The 18,221-nt window shown below is 58.2% G+C and overlaps 1 protein-coding gene and 1 long non-coding RNA gene across 4 annotated transcripts in view; one reads left to right on the top strand and one right to left on the bottom strand.

The window, feature by feature from the left end:
• Positions 1 to 18,221, bottom strand: part of CMIP (c-Maf inducing protein) — a 212,911-nt gene that overhangs the window by 66,422 nt on the left and 128,268 nt on the right. The window contains exons 2-3 of the mRNA XM_061386844.1: positions 14,153 to 14,278; positions 6,218 to 6,268 (exon numbers count right to left, since the gene is read on the bottom strand). Coding sequence (XP_061242828.1) covers positions 6,218 to 6,268; positions 14,153 to 14,278 — 177 coding nt within the window. The remainder of the gene's footprint in view (positions 1 to 6,217; positions 6,269 to 14,152; positions 14,279 to 18,221) is intronic.
• Positions 3,686 to 17,685, top strand: LOC133230008 (uncharacterized). 3 transcript variants are annotated; one of them, XR_009730705.1, is made up of 11 exons: positions 3,686 to 4,660; positions 5,397 to 5,612; positions 5,761 to 5,958; positions 6,168 to 8,252; positions 8,998 to 9,136; positions 10,605 to 10,757; positions 11,190 to 12,134; positions 12,447 to 12,661; positions 12,751 to 13,001; positions 13,397 to 15,629; positions 16,008 to 17,685. It is a non-coding gene; the product is annotated as an uncharacterized LOC133230008 (long non-coding RNA). The 3 variants fall into 3 exon arrangements; XR_009730706.1 differs by having other exon boundaries at positions 5,397 to 5,958; positions 12,603 to 12,661; XR_009730704.1 differs by having other exon boundaries at positions 5,397 to 5,958.

Genomic DNA, 18,221 nt, shown 5'->3' with positions numbered 1-18,221 from the left:
CGGTGAGGCGCGGGCGGTTGACAGCCGCGAGGCTCGAGTCTGGGGACCTGGGTGACACCGCGTGTCTGGGGAGGTGTGTAAGCAGCCGGTCCTGAGCGTGACCTTCTGGGCCCAGGCCCAGGGGGTCTGCCGTGTCCCAGAAAATCAGCTCTCCCATGAGAAGCAGGGGATTGCCGTCAGAGGTTAATTCACGTAATCCTCTCGGTGACGGCTGTGAGGCTCAGAGAAAAATGTAAAGCTCTCAGGAAACGCCTCTGGAGACAGGACGCCACGGCCCCTGGCACACGAGGCGTGAGGGCAGACACGCGACGGGACGCTGCGGAGCGAAGCCCGCAGGTGTGGGGGTGCTGCTGGTGCGTGTGCGCATCTGTGTGCACACACGTGTGCAGTGGGAGCCCCGCTCCCGTGGCTACACTCCCAGGTGCTGGAGTCAAATGAGCCCCAGCTCTGCCACTAAGAGCTGCAGGCCCTTGAGCCAACGTGTTAGCCTCTCGGCCTTGGTCTCTGCATCTGGGAGACGGGGAAACGGGAGGCTGAGACCCCTTCTCAGGGCTGTGGGGATCCCCCAGGGTGCCAGGCAAGGTGCTGGCACTGGCTGGGCACAGGAGGAGCGCCCTGGGCAGGGTAGAGGGGCTGGACTCAGCCTTGGCACGCATGTCAAGAATGCATGCTCCGGGGTCTTCAGTGGGCACAGCATGGCATCTAAGGGCCGGGCACTGGGACTGGAAGTGGCTCCCCACTACCCAGGAGGAGGGTCAGAGTCGGGGGTGAGGGTCTTACCCTTCCTCCCAGGCCCCCGTCGGGGAGGGCATGAGCTCGGGGCCTTCTGTCCCTCTGACCTGGTTCCTGGGGACCCTGCCACATGCCGGGCCTCTCTCCTTGCATGGGAACAGGGGTGACAGGCCAGCCTTCCAAGAGGGTGCCCGGTGGGAGCACCCAGGCTCTCAGCCCCATATCCGGCAACCCCAGTTCCTCACCTACCCACTGGGGGCCCTCACGGGGGCTCAGCCCGGGGCCTGGTGTGGAAGCTGGATCGTGACACCATGAAGAGCAGCTGTCCTTGGCAACGGCCTTCGTCCCCTGCATCCCTTCTTCCATGAGACGGGAGAGCTGGGACCATGCAGAACCACTCCAGCAGGCATACTGACAGGGGCACTCCCAGCCAGGCAGCGCCCTCCGAGGACAGACTGCACCCCCCACCCCGATCTTACAGACACTCCATGGGGGGGCCCTGTGAGGGCTGGTGAGTACCCACTGGCTGCTCTGACCAGGGCGTGTGTGGTGAGGCTCCCACAGCCCTGGCAGGGCAGCCCATCTTCACACTGACCTGTGAGCGAGGCACTACTTAGTGATCTCCCCATGAGAAAACTGAGGCCCCAGTAAACACAGCCCACACCCAATGTACTCAAAACACGGTCTCCCGACAGCACACATGCACACACAGGCACGGACCCCACCTTCTTCTCTACACACCTACTCTGTCCAGCAGAGGGACAGGCCCTGGACAGGGGTGACCAAGCAGTGGTGGCCGCCTCAGGGGCTGGGGAAACTCTGCTCAGGGATGCAGGGGGTGGGCAGCCGGCCGGGGAGGATGGGGGCCTGGACTGGATTTACCCCAGCTTCCCCCAGGGGGAGAATCACCTTGGTTTTCAAGACTTCTGGGCAATGGCCCAGGAACCCCTCTGAGGAAGCGAGAAGGTGTTTTTCAGAGCCGGAGGCATCAGAAATGCCAGCTACGTGAAGCAGGCATACCGTGCTTCTCGGGCCTCCTTCGGGGCAGCTCAGGGCATGTCTCCCCCAGCCGGGTCCTCAGGTCCAGGGCCTGGTGCACCAGACGGGCCTGTCCCGCACAGCTCGAGCAGCGGCCTCTCGCCTCGAACCCAGGGACGGGCCAGTCTCCTCCCAGCTTTGTAAACACACCCCGGACCCTGCCACCTGAAGCACACCCTAGCTCTATCACACAGACCCGGCCTGGCCCCTCACAGCCTGATGCGCAGGAACAGGCCTGTGTCCACAGGACAGGGCTTCCAAGTTCATCCGAAACAGAAATGAGGCCTCATTAACGCAGGATGACTGTTTATGCTTCCACACCCCCGGGGACTGGCCTCAGGGGCCAAACCCCCAAACCCAGCAGGGTAGGGCCGGGCTCCCCGGGGAGCCCCAAGGACACTGCTCAGCTCCAGCACACCCTGGGGGGGCTGGCTGCCACCCCAGCCCGCTCCTGTTGGCTCCTGTCCTCCTCCTCCAGGCCCCGGGGCCCCCCGAATCTCCCTGACCCACCTGCCCCAGGGCGGGAGGCCAGGAGGAAGAGCAGAGCTGCCTGCAGACTGGAGGGGGCAGGGAAGGGGGCCCGGAGCCGAGGACGTTGAGGGTCGCCCCCTGTCCCCTTCTGGGGGCTTTGGGATCTTGGACAAGTGGCTTGGAGTCCCTCACTTGCAAACGTCAATGACAGCGGGCCATTTGGTAAGCCGAGACGACGCTCAAAGCCCAGTGCCCCTTGGAGGAAACACTCTCAGTGGGCTGGGACGGTTGGGGTACGCTGGAGATCAGCACTGAGGCCAGAAGAGCAGCAGGACCCCCAGGATGGAGAGAGGCGAGGACGTCACACGGGTGTTGTTCTCAGACTCTGCCTGTTCCACAGCACACCTAGAGGTTGATTCTAGAGACGTGGTTCTCAAGCTTTTTTTTTTTTTTCATTACGGTTCCCCTAAGGAGCCTTTTAAGACACTTCCATCCCAATCCGTCCTGATCCCATTGAGGTTAAATTCTAGAAAACAAGATTCTGTTGAGTAGACTGAACTACATTTTCTGCACACCACTGGAATAACTAGGTATATTTAAGCCCCAAACACTGATTCTGGCCCCCTTGCAGGCAGTGGCACACCTGTGGAGAGCGCCCGGGGAGGGTCCCAGTACCACTGCGTGAAGACTCCATAAAGCTACAGGACACAGCAGGTAAGAGGCAGCATTCTTTACCAGCAGAAGAATTTCCCTATGTTGTCCTGCAGCCACAACACGCACACGCGTGGGGTGTAAGGGAAAAACGATAAATACAACGCTTAGAGAATTTAAAAACTCAACCTGAGGTTGTGGGATTTCGAATGTCCTTAATTTTGATGTTCTATTGATTTTAAGTTAAAGGTAGAGAAAAGCAAAGGAAAGAAAAAGAAAAATCCCAAACGGTCGGTGGTACATACGGAGGAGAGAGTGGCGGTATCAGGCAGGAGAACCAGGACACAATCCAAGCCGGGCTGAGAGGCTGGCGCGGGATCGGGCGCAGGTGGATCGGGCAGGGGGCACGGCGGCCCCTGGATCCATATTGAAATTGCTGTGAGACCACGCACACGTCGCTGGACCTCTCTGAGCCCCCACATGTGCTGAATGACAAGCTACAGGAAAGCGCCGAGACATACCCTGTGCGTGGCAGATACTCAGCAACTGCATCTGACGGAATGAACTCTTGCTGCAATCTATGCAAACCATAAGATGGATCGGCTACAGAGCCTGGATTCAAACCCCGGGTCTCCTGGCTCATTTCACCAGCCAGGAGTCCCTCAAAAACACCTTATGTTTCTTTGCCATTTTACAAGGAAGGAGAGAGTGCCTCCGTCAATCTCATCAACAATGAGTGGCAGTCACGGGAATGACATCAGGCTGCTGCCACTGAGATACCACTGCCACCTGGCGGCAGCATACCTAAACTACGGGGGGCGGGGGTGTGGAAAGGGAACGACTACCAGCACCACATCTGTGCTGCGCTCAGTCGTGTCCGACTCTGCAACCCCGTGGACTGCAGCCCACTAGGCTCCTGTCCATGGGGTTCTCCAGGCAAGAATGCTGGAGTGGGTTGCCAGGCCCTCCTCCAGGGGATCTTCCCAACCCGGGGATCAAACCCAGGTCTCCTGAATTGCAGGCGGATTCTTTACCATCTGAGCCACCAGGGAAAGTGAAGTCACAATCCTAAGCCTACAACAAAAAGTGCTTAAACAGTGAGAACACAGGTCACCATCCATCACCGGGCAAAAGGGCCACTGACTACTGGGCATTTGATGATTCCTTGACACCCTGACCAGAGTGTGCTTGCTTTTGTTTTTTTGGGACGGATGTGTACACACTGCTATATTTAAGAGGGATAACGAAGAAGGACCCAGCAAACAAATAAAACGATACTATGGAAAAATAATAAATAAAATTTAACTGATTTAACAACCATCAACAAACCAACCACCACCGAAATGGAGCAGACATCCAGGTCTTGATGAGAACTGCTAGAAGCCCAGGGCTCCCCATTTCAGTACTTGCTCAATCAACTGTCTGAACCCCACATGCGCCTGAATCCGTACATTTCGAGCCTGTCACCTTTAAATCATCCTCGGGCTGTCACAGTCTCCCAAAGCTCCACTTTCCATGTCTACCATCTTAGTCATCGCTTGTAGCTGCGTAGAATTCACACATGTCACAAGCACTGCCTTTCAGGAGTTCCCAGAGATTCCGGAAAGCAGCTGGAGACAATGCGGACCAGGGCAAGGCGGCAAGCAGAGTGGAATCCACTCAAGACCACCTCTTCCTTGACACTGACCTTGGCCACCTGTTCAAAGAGACATTTCCCCAACCTGTTGGGCGGGCAGTAGGTCTCCATCCTGCGCTAAGAGAAAGCAAGGTGCTCACTCACTGAGGACTCACGAGGAAAATACGCACGAGAGGAGGGAACAGAAGAGGGGAGCTCTGGACAGGCAGCCACCGATATCCACAGCAGCGGGGCGGCCTCTCCTCGCAGGGGCCGCATCACGCCGCCTGTATTCCTCTCTCCCATGACTGGTCTGGTGTTCACCTCCCAGGGCCCGCCGGCAGGTCCTGATGTAGGCCCCGCCTATCCCGGGACACCCGGCTGCAGAGATCAGGCCTCAGAAAAGATGTCCCTGCAGAAATCATGGTCTGAGCAGCACCTGCCAGCTCCACACACGGGTGCCTCCCAGGGCCTTCTGCCTGCGTTCAGGAAGCCCCAGGAACGGGCGAGGCCTGGGTCTGAACCCAGCCCCAGGCTTGTACCAGCTGCGGGAGCTGGGCTCGGGTCTGGCCTCGCCTTCCCCACGGAGAAAACGGGAGCAATGATAACGAGCATCCTGACAAGGGTCAAAGAGGCACGAGGCGGCAGGAGCAATGATAACAAGCATCCTGACAAGGGTCAAAGAGGCACGAGGTGGCAGGCGCTCGGTGCCCGCCAGTCCCTTCCCAGTGCAGCCCCAGCTTGGAGACCCAGGCTCAGCCTCGGAGACAGCCACCCGGGCACAGGAGAGGCCTGCCACTGTCGGGGGGCTGGGGGGTGGGGTGAGGGGGGGCCGTCCAGGGCACCTGGAACATCAGTTTCCAGGGCTGGGTTTCTGTCCTCTGCCTAGCTGTGACGAGAACCCCTCCAAAGGCGTGACAAGAATGCGAAGTGTCCCCTGGTCCTCCCCACACGACACACGGCCTCAAACCCCGCCCAGGTCCAGCCGCTCAGCCCCACCGCGCTCCAGCTTACTGTAAAGGTGCCGGCTCGGGACACACACCGCTCATCCTAGCCACACCCTGCTGGTTCTGCAAGGCCTGCCGTGCTTGTTCTAAGCTAAAAGGTCAGGAGGTGGGGGACAAGGAGCAGGGAGTGAGGGTCCTGAGCCACAGAGCAGAATGTGGACTCTCCAGGGTGGGGGACACTTTGCACAGATCTGGCCCCGGGTCTTGAACACGACCAGCCGGGGACTAATTCACCGTTTGTGCTAGAGAGCTGGGGACCATCTCATGTGGAGCTAGAACCCAAAAATCAAGCCAAAGAACCAGAGAGCAGAAAGGAAGGGAAGCCTGTGGAAATACAGCTGGACTTCTGCATCTCTGATAAATTTTCCTCTGCTGCCAACTTCAAAAGTTACTTTCAACTCATCACTTGGAATCCCTCAAGTCCTGCCCCCCAGAGCCACTCAGGTGAGCTCCTGTTCTGAGAGCAAGCGGGTCTACGAACCTTCTGGAAGCTGGCACGCCGCGAGGTTCCCAGGCAAAGTCAGAGGCCAACTGGGCGGAGACACAGCTTTGGCATCGCAAGGGGGCAAAGTATCAACCATCAAAGAGGGAGGTAAGGGCTTTCGGACAACAGGGCAAAGAGCCCGGGAGGTGAAAAGACCCCTGCTCTCCAGCCTCCGGGTGACAGAGTGGCCCCTCGAATGAGCACCGAGCCAGGACTCACCTTCCACTGCAGAGAATGGAACCACTGGTCTCGCAGGTAGCTGTTGGCGGCCTGCAACGAGAAGAGGACAGTGGGGGTCAGTCACTGGCCGGCAGCATCTCAGAGCATTTTACAGGCCAGCATGAGGTCCTGCACCAGGCTGAACCCCTTGTGTGTAAAACCAAACCGGAAGCGGTCACCTGGTGGACTCGTCTGAAATAAGACACTGCTCTTGCCTAGCGCTTATTCTGTTGGGCAGACGCTGGTGGCTGCAGGAGCTTCAGCAGCACATGTTATGTCAGCTTCTGCAGGATCAGAGAAGGGGCCGGGATGAGTGGGGAAGAGGCACGGGGTGAGGGAGTGATGGGGATGAGCCGCCTGGATGCTCCAGGCGCCAGGCATTTGCCATCCGTGTAATGTGTCCCCCGGGGTGGGCAACGCTCTGTTTCACAAAGGGAAAAACTGAGACCCTGAACGCTCACGTCAACTGGCCGCATTTAAACCCGCAGCCTGTTTTCCAAGCCTGTGGGTTTAACCACTGCACCCCTTGCCAACTGCAGACAGCCACGGTGGAGACCAGGCAGCCTTGGCCTCAGGCAGAGCTAGTAGATGTTACACATCCCCGTTCGGGGAGCTCGGCCTTCCGTGACCAACACCACGCCAGCTGCGAGCCTTCGGGCCACTTGGGGTCGGACGGCTCTCACCCCCGATTCCAACACGTCTGCTGATGACAAGGGCAGTATTCACGGCAGGTCTGCCAGGTGCTGGACGCTAGGCCCTACTCCTGGAAGAGCTCATCCTGTCCTTCAGTCAACCCTGGGGAGCAGGCACTGCCGGCCATGGTGCAGATGAGGAAACTGAGGCTCGAGAGCTTGAACTCATCCCCCAGGGGCTCACAGGCAGCATGGGTGGGGGGCCAGGGCCTGGACCCAGCGGTCGGACTCACAGTGAAACCACTGTATGACAGCGTCTCAAATCTGCTGCTGGCCACGCCCAAAGCAGAAACGTAGCGCCCCTCCCCTGCCTGAGCCCCAGCCCGCCGTTCCGAGTGGCCGACCCTGATGGGCAAGGGACTCTGACAAAGGCCAGCGCCTCTCTCCAGGCAGGAATGCCTGCCTTCTTTCCCTGAGCCACACACACTTGCACACACGCACACACACACACACACACATGCACAAATGCACCCAGCATGTGCATCCTGGGGTCACTTTCATTCAAGGAGATTCAGCTCTTACAAATGAGCTCCTCTGATCCCCTGCAAACCACAGATGAAACTCCAGCTGCTTGTCCAGGTCAGTTTGGGGAAGTCTCTGAGCTGCAGCAAATGAACCAGTTCAGTGGCCCGTGGAGCTGGGAATCGGGCTTCCACGGGCAAGCTCGGAGACGCGTTTGAAACCCCAAGCGGCTCCACACAAGCACCTGGAGGCCATGTGAGTCTGTGCTTCTGCTCTGAGTAGGGGAGCAGGCTGGGGGACTCCCTCCATGGGACGCAGGAACCTCTGCAGTAGCTGAGTCTCCAGAAGCCCTGGGTTCAAGCCCCCTGAGGACCCAAAGCCTGTGACACCTGACCAGGGCTGGGCAGGCCATGGGAGAGTCTGCCACAGGGCCCAGCAGCCCCCTCGGAGGGCCCATAGGGGTCATCTGCCGGTGCTGACCAAGCTGTGGTCTCAGGACAGCTCATGGATGTTAGGGTGACTGAACACAGCCCACACTCGGGAAGAGTGGGGCAAGACCCCAAACAATGAAGCCACGGAAGATGCCCACGGAGCACGATGCCCCGCACGTGCCAGCAGCAGGGATCAGGGTGGAGTGGCCTCGGCCAGCACGGTGCTGACAAACGAGTAACAGCAGGCTCCCCTGGACGAACAGCCCTGATTGTGGTGTGCGCGGACATCCACACTGATGCCCCTTGGCCGAGTCCAGGCTCCCAGGGGACATCCCTGGACCAGAGCTAAGACAGGATCCTGGTGGCTCTCAGGAGCTCGTACAGGCGGGAATGAGCTGTTCCAGCATGCTTCAGGCCCACAGCCATTTCTCTGCTTTTCAACACACCGAGGTGATCAGGGACAGGGGAGGTGTGGCAGGTCGAATGAGGGGCCTCCAAAGACTGTCCATGTCCTAACCCCCAGGAATGTGTTCAGTGCAGTTCAGTTGCTCAGTTGTGTCCGACTCTTTGTGATCCCATGGACTGCAGTATGCTAGGCTTCCCTGTCCGTCACCAACTCCTGGAGTTTACTCAAACTCACGCCCATCAAGTCCGTCATGCCATCCAACCACCTCATCCTCTGTCGTCCCATTCTCCTGCCTTCAATCTTTCCCAGCATCAGGGTCTTTTCAAATGAGTCAGTTCTTCACATCAGGTGGCCAAAGTATTGGAGTTTCAGCTTCAATATCAGTCCTTCCAATGAACATTCAGGACGGATTTCCTTTAGGATGGACTGGTTGGAATGTGTTACCTTGGTGCAAAGGGACTTTGCAGATCAAGTTAAGGACCTTGATGTGGGGAGATTACTCTGGTCCCTCTGGCCCCTCTGGGTGAGTCTGTGTAGTTACGAGTGTCTATATAAGAGGAAGACAGGATCAGGTGAGAGTCAGTGACGGAAACAGAGGTCGGAATGATGAGGCCATGAGCCCAGGGATGCAGGCAGCCTCGAGAAGCTGCAGATGGATTCCTCCCTAGGGCTTCAGATGAACCAGCCCTGCCCACACTTGGGAGTTTAGCTCAGAGGGACACATGTTGGATTCACATCTCCAGAATGGTCAGGATACAAATCTGTGCTGTTTTTTTTTTTTTTTTGTAGAATCTTAGTTCCCTGAGCAGGGATCAAACATGGGCCCAGAGCAGGGAAAGCGCCAAGTCTTCACTCCCGCATCAGCAGGGAATTCTCAAAGCTGTGCTGCTAACCACCACAGTCAAGGAAATCTGCCTTTCGGCAGCAGGTGTGACCCTACCACCTGCTCTCTACCGCCGGGCCCCTGGGAACCAGGCTGGGGAACCCGAAGGCGCCACGCTGATGAAGGGACAGGCTCCGGTCAGGGCGAGGCCCCCACCCCACAAACAAAAGGGTGGGCCAGAAGTTTGCTTGGGAGAGGGGAAGCGACTTGTGTGACACCCTCGCAGTCGCGACTCCCGTCTTGATGCTAGAGACAGGGAGGCCATGGCAAGAGCAAGCCCTCCTGCTCTTTCCTCCGGCTGGTCAAGTTTCGGAGAAGGACAGAGGCCATGAGGGGACGTCCGGAATCCCAGGGCGGGTAACTCAGGGTGCCGTCCGGGGGTAGGCAGCGTGGAGTACACAGAATCCCACGCTGCCGCAGGGAGGGCCAAGCTTGGACGACGGCCCCCAGCCCCACCGCGGGGGACCCAGGGCACATCTCCAAGTCCTGAGGGTCGGTCGGCGGAGCCGGGGCCCAGCCTGGGAAAGAGGCCCTGGAAGTAGGCTCTGGCAGGCGCCAGCCTCTCCTGGCGATAAATCTTTCGAATCCTGCAAGGGCCTCGTTCCAGGCAAATTCTGCCTAATTTCCTCTTCGAAAGTTGCCAAGTTCCCTCTCATTGTTGTATTGTCTGGAGAGGTGAGAAAAACAGCCAAGGGTGCATGGTGGGTGACCGTTCCCAGGTTCGCCCTCCCCGCCCCACTTCTTGGGGAAAAAACAGCACGTGCTGTGCAGCCGGAAAAGGTCTCTCTCTCCAGCTTCCAGTAAGGAGGGCACCCGCCCTGTCCTGCCCCGGCTGCCAGCATTTGGGGTAAACAGTGGCCTGGCCTCCCCGGGGGCTTTCAGGAATGTCACTGAGATGAGTCGGTCTCGGAAACTGTTCCAGAAAGCAGCAGCACTCTCGAGAAAGCAGGGTAGGGTGGGGAGGGTCCCTTTGCTCCTGGTCTCGCCTGAACCCTTGTTGTCCGAGCAGTGGGCTTTGTCCACGTCTCATCAGTGACTGGACAGCCATTGGGGAGGCAGAGATCCCTGGGAGATGATCCGGGTCTTCATCTCTGCTCCACGACTCCACGGGCCGGCAAGGAGCACCACCCCCACCCGCTGCCCGGCACCGTTCATGGGCTCGTGGAGTTACTCCTCACGATGAAATACCAGCAGACAGGGCATTAGGGGAAGAAAGAAGATAAATAGGTCCTTTCTGCACCCGGGGACTCTAATAACATGCCATTAGGGAGCTCACGCTGAAACACACAAAGCATCCATAAACACGCCAGTCGGACCCAGGCTGGAGGGCTGGCGCCTTTGTCTGCTGACTCGACCTGCTGGCGTGTTGCTCGGTGTCTCTGAGCAGGGGAGGAGGACCATTTGCCTGAGAGCACTTGTGCTTTGTTTTTTAATATTCATTTATTTATTTATTTGGCAGCGCCAGGCCTTAGTTGCAGCAGGCGGGATCTTTTTTGTTGTTGTTGTTTTTTAGTTTCAGTGTGCGGGGTCTTCAGTCCATGGCATGTAGCATCTAGCTCTCTGACCAGGGATGGAAGCCGGTACCCCTGCCTAGGGGGCCTGGAGTCTTAGCCAATGGACCACCAGAAGTCCCCTGAGAGCGTTCCTGAACTTTCCCTGAACTCAGGTCAGTTCCCAGGGGGTCTGAGTGAGGCACCGGCTCAAATTCTCACCAAACAGCTACGTAAGGATGAGGGGTTGGGAGCGGAGAGAGAAAAAAACGGAAAGCGGAAGAGAGACTTAGGTCAGGACGCACAGAGAGAAGGGGCCGGGGGGTGGGAGAGAGAGGCCTGGAGAAAGACCCCGGGGGGAAAGCAGAGAGTGAGGTGCATCAGGGGACAGACAGAGACAGGGGAGGGGAGGGAAGAGAAGTATCAGAGAGACAGAGAGCCTGCAGAGAAGGCGGGCAGGGACCCCCAGACACTGCCCCGCCAGAGACACGCCGCAGGACGGACTCCTCTGCAGACAGGCAGGGGTGCTGGGGGCCCGCAGGCCGCCTCTCGCTGAGGCTGTTCCCGCGGGGGCAGCAGGGGTCGGGATGACACGTCCCGGGTCTCAGCCCTGGTGTGCGGATGGGAGCCATCTGCAGAACTGAGCCACGAGCACCCGGACATCCTGAGCACCCAGAGCAGCTGCTGGGCAGGAGAGCCGCCCTCTTGATGCATTGACTTGGACTGAAGTGCAGATGACCCTGTGCGTCTGGAGGCCGCTGTGGGGGCAGCACGGCTCGGGACGGCACCTGGGTGTGGCGTGGTCTTGATCCCCAGCGCCCCTCGCCGCCGCGCTCGGCCCCCACCCCTCACCCCCGCCAGGGCACAGGGACTGCCGTCACACCCCTGCTCTGGGCCCGCCCTGTGACTCTGCACAAGCCCCCAGGCAGGGGATCCCGCTGACCAGCAGGAGAGCCTGTGCGGGGCGCCCTGCCCGCCACCTCGGGGGCCGCCCCGTCACCACGTAGGCCTGCAACCTGCAGCCCAGCCCCACGGCGCCTCGAGTCTACTTAAGACAACCGGGCGGCCTCTTGCTGCCCGTGAACCGCAGGAGGGCGAGGAGGAGGGGACGACACAGGGGAAGCAAGCTGGGAAGGACCCCAGGGACGGCGGGGCTGCACCCACCTGGCCACCGCCTTGGCCCACCTGCCCTGGTCAGCCTTGCCCAGGGAGCGCTGACAGGAGGCCCCCGCAGGATCAGAGGGACACTTGGGCGAAGCCCGGCACCCCGCATCCTCCAAGCTCCCTGCCCCTCTGTCTGCGGGTCCCTCCTTGGGGGACGCTGCCCGCTCTAGCCCCAAAGCACTGGAAAATGCCCCTGCCGGGGGTAGGGCAATTACAGGGCTTCCCTTGGGCCCGCCTGCCTGGGGGGCTCACGGATGCGCAGTCCGCTCGACCAGCAGACCGGTCCCTCGACTGTCCCCGCCCCACTCAGGAGCTCTTGGCGGCTGCGGCTCCCTCCCTCTGCTGACGTGACCTGTGGGGCCTGGTTGCCTGCAACCCCACAACTCTGGGTGCGTGTTTAGGGCCTGCACTGCCGCCCGCTCCTGTCCACGGCAAGGAACCCCTGCCGCGACACTCCCAGGCTTCGCACCCCCTCTTCCCTCTGCCCACAGTGGGCATCCCATCCCGGCACACTCCTACGCACCCCTCAACACCCAGCTCTAGCATCACCACCCATGGGGAGCCTTCCTGGGAACTCCAGGGTGAAAGCGAGTCCCCAGCCCTTGGGGACAGACCTCTATCTCAGCTGCTGCCTCTGGGGGGTTTGTCTGTGGCTGTCTCCCCAGGGACCTGACTCGCCTCCTCACCCCCCGCCTACACAGGGGACAGCAGGCTCGGGGCTCTGAGATTCCAAGGGCATCTTCTCAGCACCTTCCTCTCCGCTTTCTATGGACTCCTAGTACTGCCCCCTCGCCCCGAGTACCCGCCACTGCTCCCCACCAGCCCAAGTGGGCCAGAGCTGACCACTCCCTTCACAGAAGGTGCAACCATCACAGAGGGGCAGGAAGAACAGAAAGGAAAGCGCTGCTGGCTGGAGGTGAGGAGGGAAAAGGGCAGGGCAGCTAGGAGAAAACCTGCGGGTGTGAGAGATTTAGGAAGAAAACAGACATGCAGTGTCCTCTGCAGGATGACGGTAAAGCTGGAGTCTTCCTGAAGGACCATGAGCAGTTACACTCAGCTTCTGGTGCTCAACATTCCTCAGAGGCCAAACTATGTGCCTCTCAGCTCCAGCATCGTTGAATAATCCGGTGGCCACTTTTGGGGAAACAAATTTTAGGGATCATCTCTCTGGGCTCAGAGCAGTGTCTCCCAGGAGAGACAGAGACAGAAAGAAAATGTTCCTGAAAGAGAGGCGAAGGAAGACCGTCCTCTCGGAGGTGAGAGTCCATTCCCTCTGGACCAGCAGTCCTGACTTGAGTCCCCGCTGGAAGCCCAAGGGAGAGCGATGATGGTAGGCCATTGAAAGCCGACAGGAGGGGGCTGAGAACACCCCCCTGAGTCATAGGGGGCGGGGATCCCAAAAAAGACAGTGTGTGCCACGCATATGGGCTGCGGCGGCTGTGCCATGAGCTCTGCCTCAGTCCCTTCCTAGGCGGACCCGCCTCTCCCCACCCACGAGGTCCTGGCAGGGCTGTCAGAGTATAGGGCTGCCTGTGCTAAAGGTGGGCGTGGCCCCCCGGGGTGAATCAGATCACGGCCCAGCCAATCAGGACCTTCCAGGAGACTTGATAGGAAGATACTGAAAGGAAAGTGGGCTCTCACATTTTTTAAGGATTACAGACTCCAAGAATGCAGCCTGAGGCTGCCAGACATCCGTCTTTCCCATCACATGGGGAGCCTCTGTCTGACAGCGAAGCCAGCACACAGAAGCAAAGCCAGGAGATGGAGAGATTAGACATTCACGATCGCGTTTGACTCCTGGGTCCAGCTGTGCCTGAAGTCCACTCCCAGACTGCCCAGTTACGTAACGCAGCCACAGCATCAAATTCTCTTCCTGCTTCAAATCATTTGAACAACATCTGCATCATTTCCAACCAACAGTCCCTGATCAGTACACACAAAACCTGCACTCTTTCCCAAGGAGAGGGCTCCTACTTCCATCAGGGCCTCAACAGACCAAGATTAATGAAGAGTGAGAAATCTCATTCACAGTACAACAGAAGGTAGTACATCTGTCGCATACTTGCTTTTTATAGCCTTTTAAAGCCTGTGTCTGTGTGCCTCGGTTTCCTTATCTGTAAAATGGGAGACAGGAAAACTGACAGTTTGGTTTTGTTAGGAGAAACAAAACACAGCCCGGGAAGCTCCTTGGTGGGGACAGGCGCTCAGCAGGAGCCCAGCCTGTGCACACTCCCTCCACCGCTCCCCCAGTGAGCCCCCATTGACACCTTTCTTGTACTTGGAGGGAAAAAAAAACACTCCAAGTCAAACAGTCTTTCCTCTTGATAGCTGGCCGTCTCCTAGGGGAGGAGGAGGGCGTTGAGCGGGGACGGAGCAGAAAGTGCTCGTTCCTGTTTACATGTCCTACCTGCAGCAGGACAGTTCCCCCAGGAATTGTGAGCTGTAAACAGTACTTCGGGGCGTTCTCCCAGGACAGCAGCTGAACATCTTCAATTGCGCTGTAGGAGACTGAGTTTTCCATGTACCCAGTTGGCTGCAGCAAAAGAAAAAAAGAAAAGACATACATTGGTTATGAGATCAGGCACAATCACTGCCTCGGAAAACATTCTCGGTTTAGCAACGAGCACGCGGAGCTGGTACAGACACCTGGCAACTCTGGAGGCCAAAGGAGTTGTCTTTCCTGGCTGGCGGCGCTCAGCTGGAGGGGAGGGGCCGGGGCAGACACCCGCCCACGTGTTTCGGGAGGTGCGGAGTCAGGACTAGACCGGGGGCACCTTGGGGGTGACGCCTGGCCACTGCTCCTCCAGGCATCTGCAGGACCCAGTGTGGCCAGAGCCGGAACCGCTCCACCCATCACCGTGTCCCAGCCACCACCCTCCCCTGCCCAGGAAGTGGTCATAGCCCCCTGCCCTCCAGACTCCCCTCCTGTCTCCCCCTGCAGACACATGGTCCCCACTTGGCACTCAGGGCCGCGTCCCGAGTCAGCAAACTCGACCACTCCACGCCTCTGCTTGCGTCTGCCAGGGGTTCCTGGTGACCCAACCACTAACTCCACCCACAGGCTCCCCGCATCTGGCCTCGCACCCGCTCCAGTCCCACCCCACCTCCCTCTCCCTCTCCATGCACCCCGACACGGGCCTGCGGACAGCACTCGGCCTGCCCTGTGTCCCCAAAAGGTGGGGTCACCCCCACCCCACCCTGCCATCTCCTCTTCCACTCTCCAGACCCTGAAACCCACAGGGCCACCCCCTCCCCGGGTCCCGCATGCTCACTACATCCGTCTCCATCCCTGTGACCTGTGTGGGCTGTCTGTCTGCCGTCTGCCTCCCCCAGGCTGCGGCTCCACGAGGTCAGGCCATGGCTGTCTCGGTCCCTACTCTGTCTCCAAGGTCCGGTGCACGGCAAGGACCCAGTGACTTGTGTTGAAAGGGGGCGACTGGTGAGGGTTATCACCAGTCAGTGCCGGGGTGAGGGTGGGGCGAAGGAAATTCAGTCACTCATGGCTGAGTGAGCTCCTCTGTGACGGAGAGGAGGTGCCAGGCACCCAGAGGCCATGTCCTTGGCACTCAGGGCCCGGGAAGCCAGACTTCAGCAGTGTCGCAGGCGAGTGTGGCCCAGCTGGGAAAGGGGACAGCTAACACCCCCCGCAATGTGACACAGGCCAAGGCTCCCTGAGAAGGGTGACAGCTAACACCCCCCACAATCTGACACAGGCCAAGACGCCCCGAGCGTGCGGCAGGAGCTACCGCCTTTGACTCTTATAACCATGCTCAGAGCAGGTGCCGGGCTGTCCCCCTGCACGGATGAGGAAAACGAGACTCAGGAGGTCACCTGACTGGCCCAGGGCCGCCTGGCTGCTGGCTCAGGGATCTCCGACCTGATCAGTAAGCTCTGACACAAGCAATGTAAAATCTGGGGCCCAGCAAGCGAATTTTCCCCTAAGGACTGAGGACCTCCATGAGGCTTTCTTTTTTTTCTAAATCAAATTTATTTTTTAATTGCAGTACAATTGTTTTAGAGTACTGTGTTGGTTTCTGCCCACCAAGTTGTTTATTTTCAATTCCTATCTGCCAAAGCTGAGATACGGTGGTGTTGGTGGCTGAGGAGCAGAAAAGGGCTGAAGGCCTAAGCTGCCTCAAATTTCCCTGATACGATCAGCTCCCACGCTCAGGCAGTCAGAGGGACTGATCGATCAATTCATTCATTCACTCACCCAGTCAGTCACCTAACAGACACTTAACTGAGCACCTGTTACCTTCCAGGCCGCGTGCTGGCTGCTGTGGGATCTAGCAGTGAACAAGACGGAAGCCCAGTGGGGCAGAGAGACAACAGACAGACAGACAGAAACACCCAGCGACTGCAGAGTGGTGAGTGCGGCACGGAAAACCAGGACCGGCCGTGGGGCACCGAGGAACGAGGGCGGCAAAGTGCGGCTCGGCGCAAAGGGCCAGGGGCGGCCACAAGATGGGGGCACTCGCTCGGGGAGGAGTGAGGCAGGACGGGTGAGAAAGGCCGTGGCGAGGCGGGCCAGGCCACACCCGGAGGCACGGGCAGGCCCGGCGGGGCTCCGGGAACGGGTGCCCACGGGCGGGAGGGGCAGGGCTGCGGGGCGCTCTCCAGCATCACTGGACTGCTGCGTGGACCGAGAGGGCGGAAGCAGGAACAGCCTGGAGCCTCCTCCTCGGGTCCAGATGAGCCAAGAGGCCGCCCAGACTGCAGCGGGGGTGGGGAGCCAAGTTCACCCAGCCCTTCTCTCCGGCCCATGGCCCACCCCTTGGCACCAACCCAGGCAACCTCGGTGTCCAGCCAAGACGGTTTGCCAATGCATCCCAAAGGCAAACGCGTGGGCTCCCCATGGCCCCTCTGCCCTGCGCCACAGCCGTCACGTTCTCAATATTCTGCATAAATGACTCAGCCCCGACCGCACGTCCTGTCCTGAGCAGACCAGCAGCACCAGGGGCCTCGGGGATTCGTGTGAACAGGCTTGTGCTGCCTGCTGACTGTCTCCGTGCTGGGGTTTTCAGCACAACGCGATGGGAACTTTCACCTGCCCTGTTTCACATGCCTGATGTTTAGGAGGTGATGGGTATACCTCCCTGACAGACGAAGGAAGATTTTCCTAAGTCAAAAATGCCCATCCATGCATAACATACTTGGGAAGAGGCTTTGGTGACTAGTTTTACGTATTAAATTAAAAATAAATTAATAAATTAAAGAACTCTCCTTTAGAAAGCAATGGCGCCTGTATGCCTGGATGCGCTGAAGGTCTTTCTCTCCTTGGCGGCCCACAGCTACCCCTTTGCCTTTTCATGGTCTGGCTGGTTCCTAAACCCCAGCCCACAGTCCCCTTGGTGCACAGAGAAGTCAGAGAACACGGGCCAGGACGCAGTTGCTTTGGCATCTACAAAATCACCTGGCCACACCCAGCGACAGGTACGGAAACCCATTCGAAAATCCCACAGCGGTACAGTGTGTGAGCACATGGAAACCCATTCGAAAATCCCACAGCGGTACAGTGTGTGAGCACATGAGGCGGATCTGATTATCGAGGAAACGGCCAGTTTGGAGTCACACCTTGGGCACGTGAGCAGAAAGCCTGGATGCTTCTATTTCCCACCACAGTGTCCTGGAGACTGAGGCATGGAGAGGCCCTGCACTGCCCGGAGCCCACGCCCACACCAAGCCTGTGGGAACAGGCTCCAGATGACCACGACAGGTGGGACTTAGTGTGACGGGGGGACAGCTGACCACCATGCCTGCTTTTCTCGTGACCTGGCTGCAGCTGTCTCAAGGTGGCCTTGATTAGAAGTTTCAGCACAAGCATTTTCGGGAAACACTGGATATAAATAAACACATACTGTTTTTTGTTTTTTTTTAAAGCAGATGTATTGCTGTTTGAAGTAGTACTGGCAAAAAGCAAAACTTGGAGAATTAATGAGCTCTGTGTTTGAGCCACTTACTTGCGGGTCTTTGTATAAGTTACTGCACCTCTCTTGATACCACTTCTGCCAATGGTAAAATGAGAATTTATTAGGTAAAATAGAATTTAAAGGGGATCCAATCTGTTAATGGCTCAGCACAGCATCTGGAACACACTGAAAAACTCAATAAAAATAAACTATTGTGAGAAACACTAAACTTTTTTATCTCCAGGATCCTCCTCCCCTAAAGCCATAATTCTAGTCTAACCGTGAGAAAAACATCGGACAAACTCCAACCGAACGACAGTCCTCACCAAATACAAGGTGAGTCTGAGCATCTGTCCCTGTCAAGTCTACGCAGACAAGATGACTAAATGGACTGGAGGCCCATATGAGATGCTGGGACAGAAAAACGACATTAGGGGAAAACTAAGGAAACCAAAGTGTGAACTTCAGTAACAGCACATCAGTATGAGTTCATTAGCTGTGACAAACATCTTGTGCTTTCATAAGATGTTAACATTGGGGGCGGGGGGCGGCGGGCAGAGAATTTTC

This window comes from Bos javanicus, chromosome 18, assembly GCF_032452875.1.
Source record: "Bos javanicus breed banteng chromosome 18, ARS-OSU_banteng_1.0, whole genome shotgun sequence".
In the NCBI taxonomy this organism is placed as follows: domain Eukaryota; kingdom Metazoa; phylum Chordata; class Mammalia; order Artiodactyla; family Bovidae; genus Bos; species Bos javanicus.
Note: the sequence above shows the minus strand (reverse complement) of the source record. Positions and strands in the feature narration are given on the sequence as shown.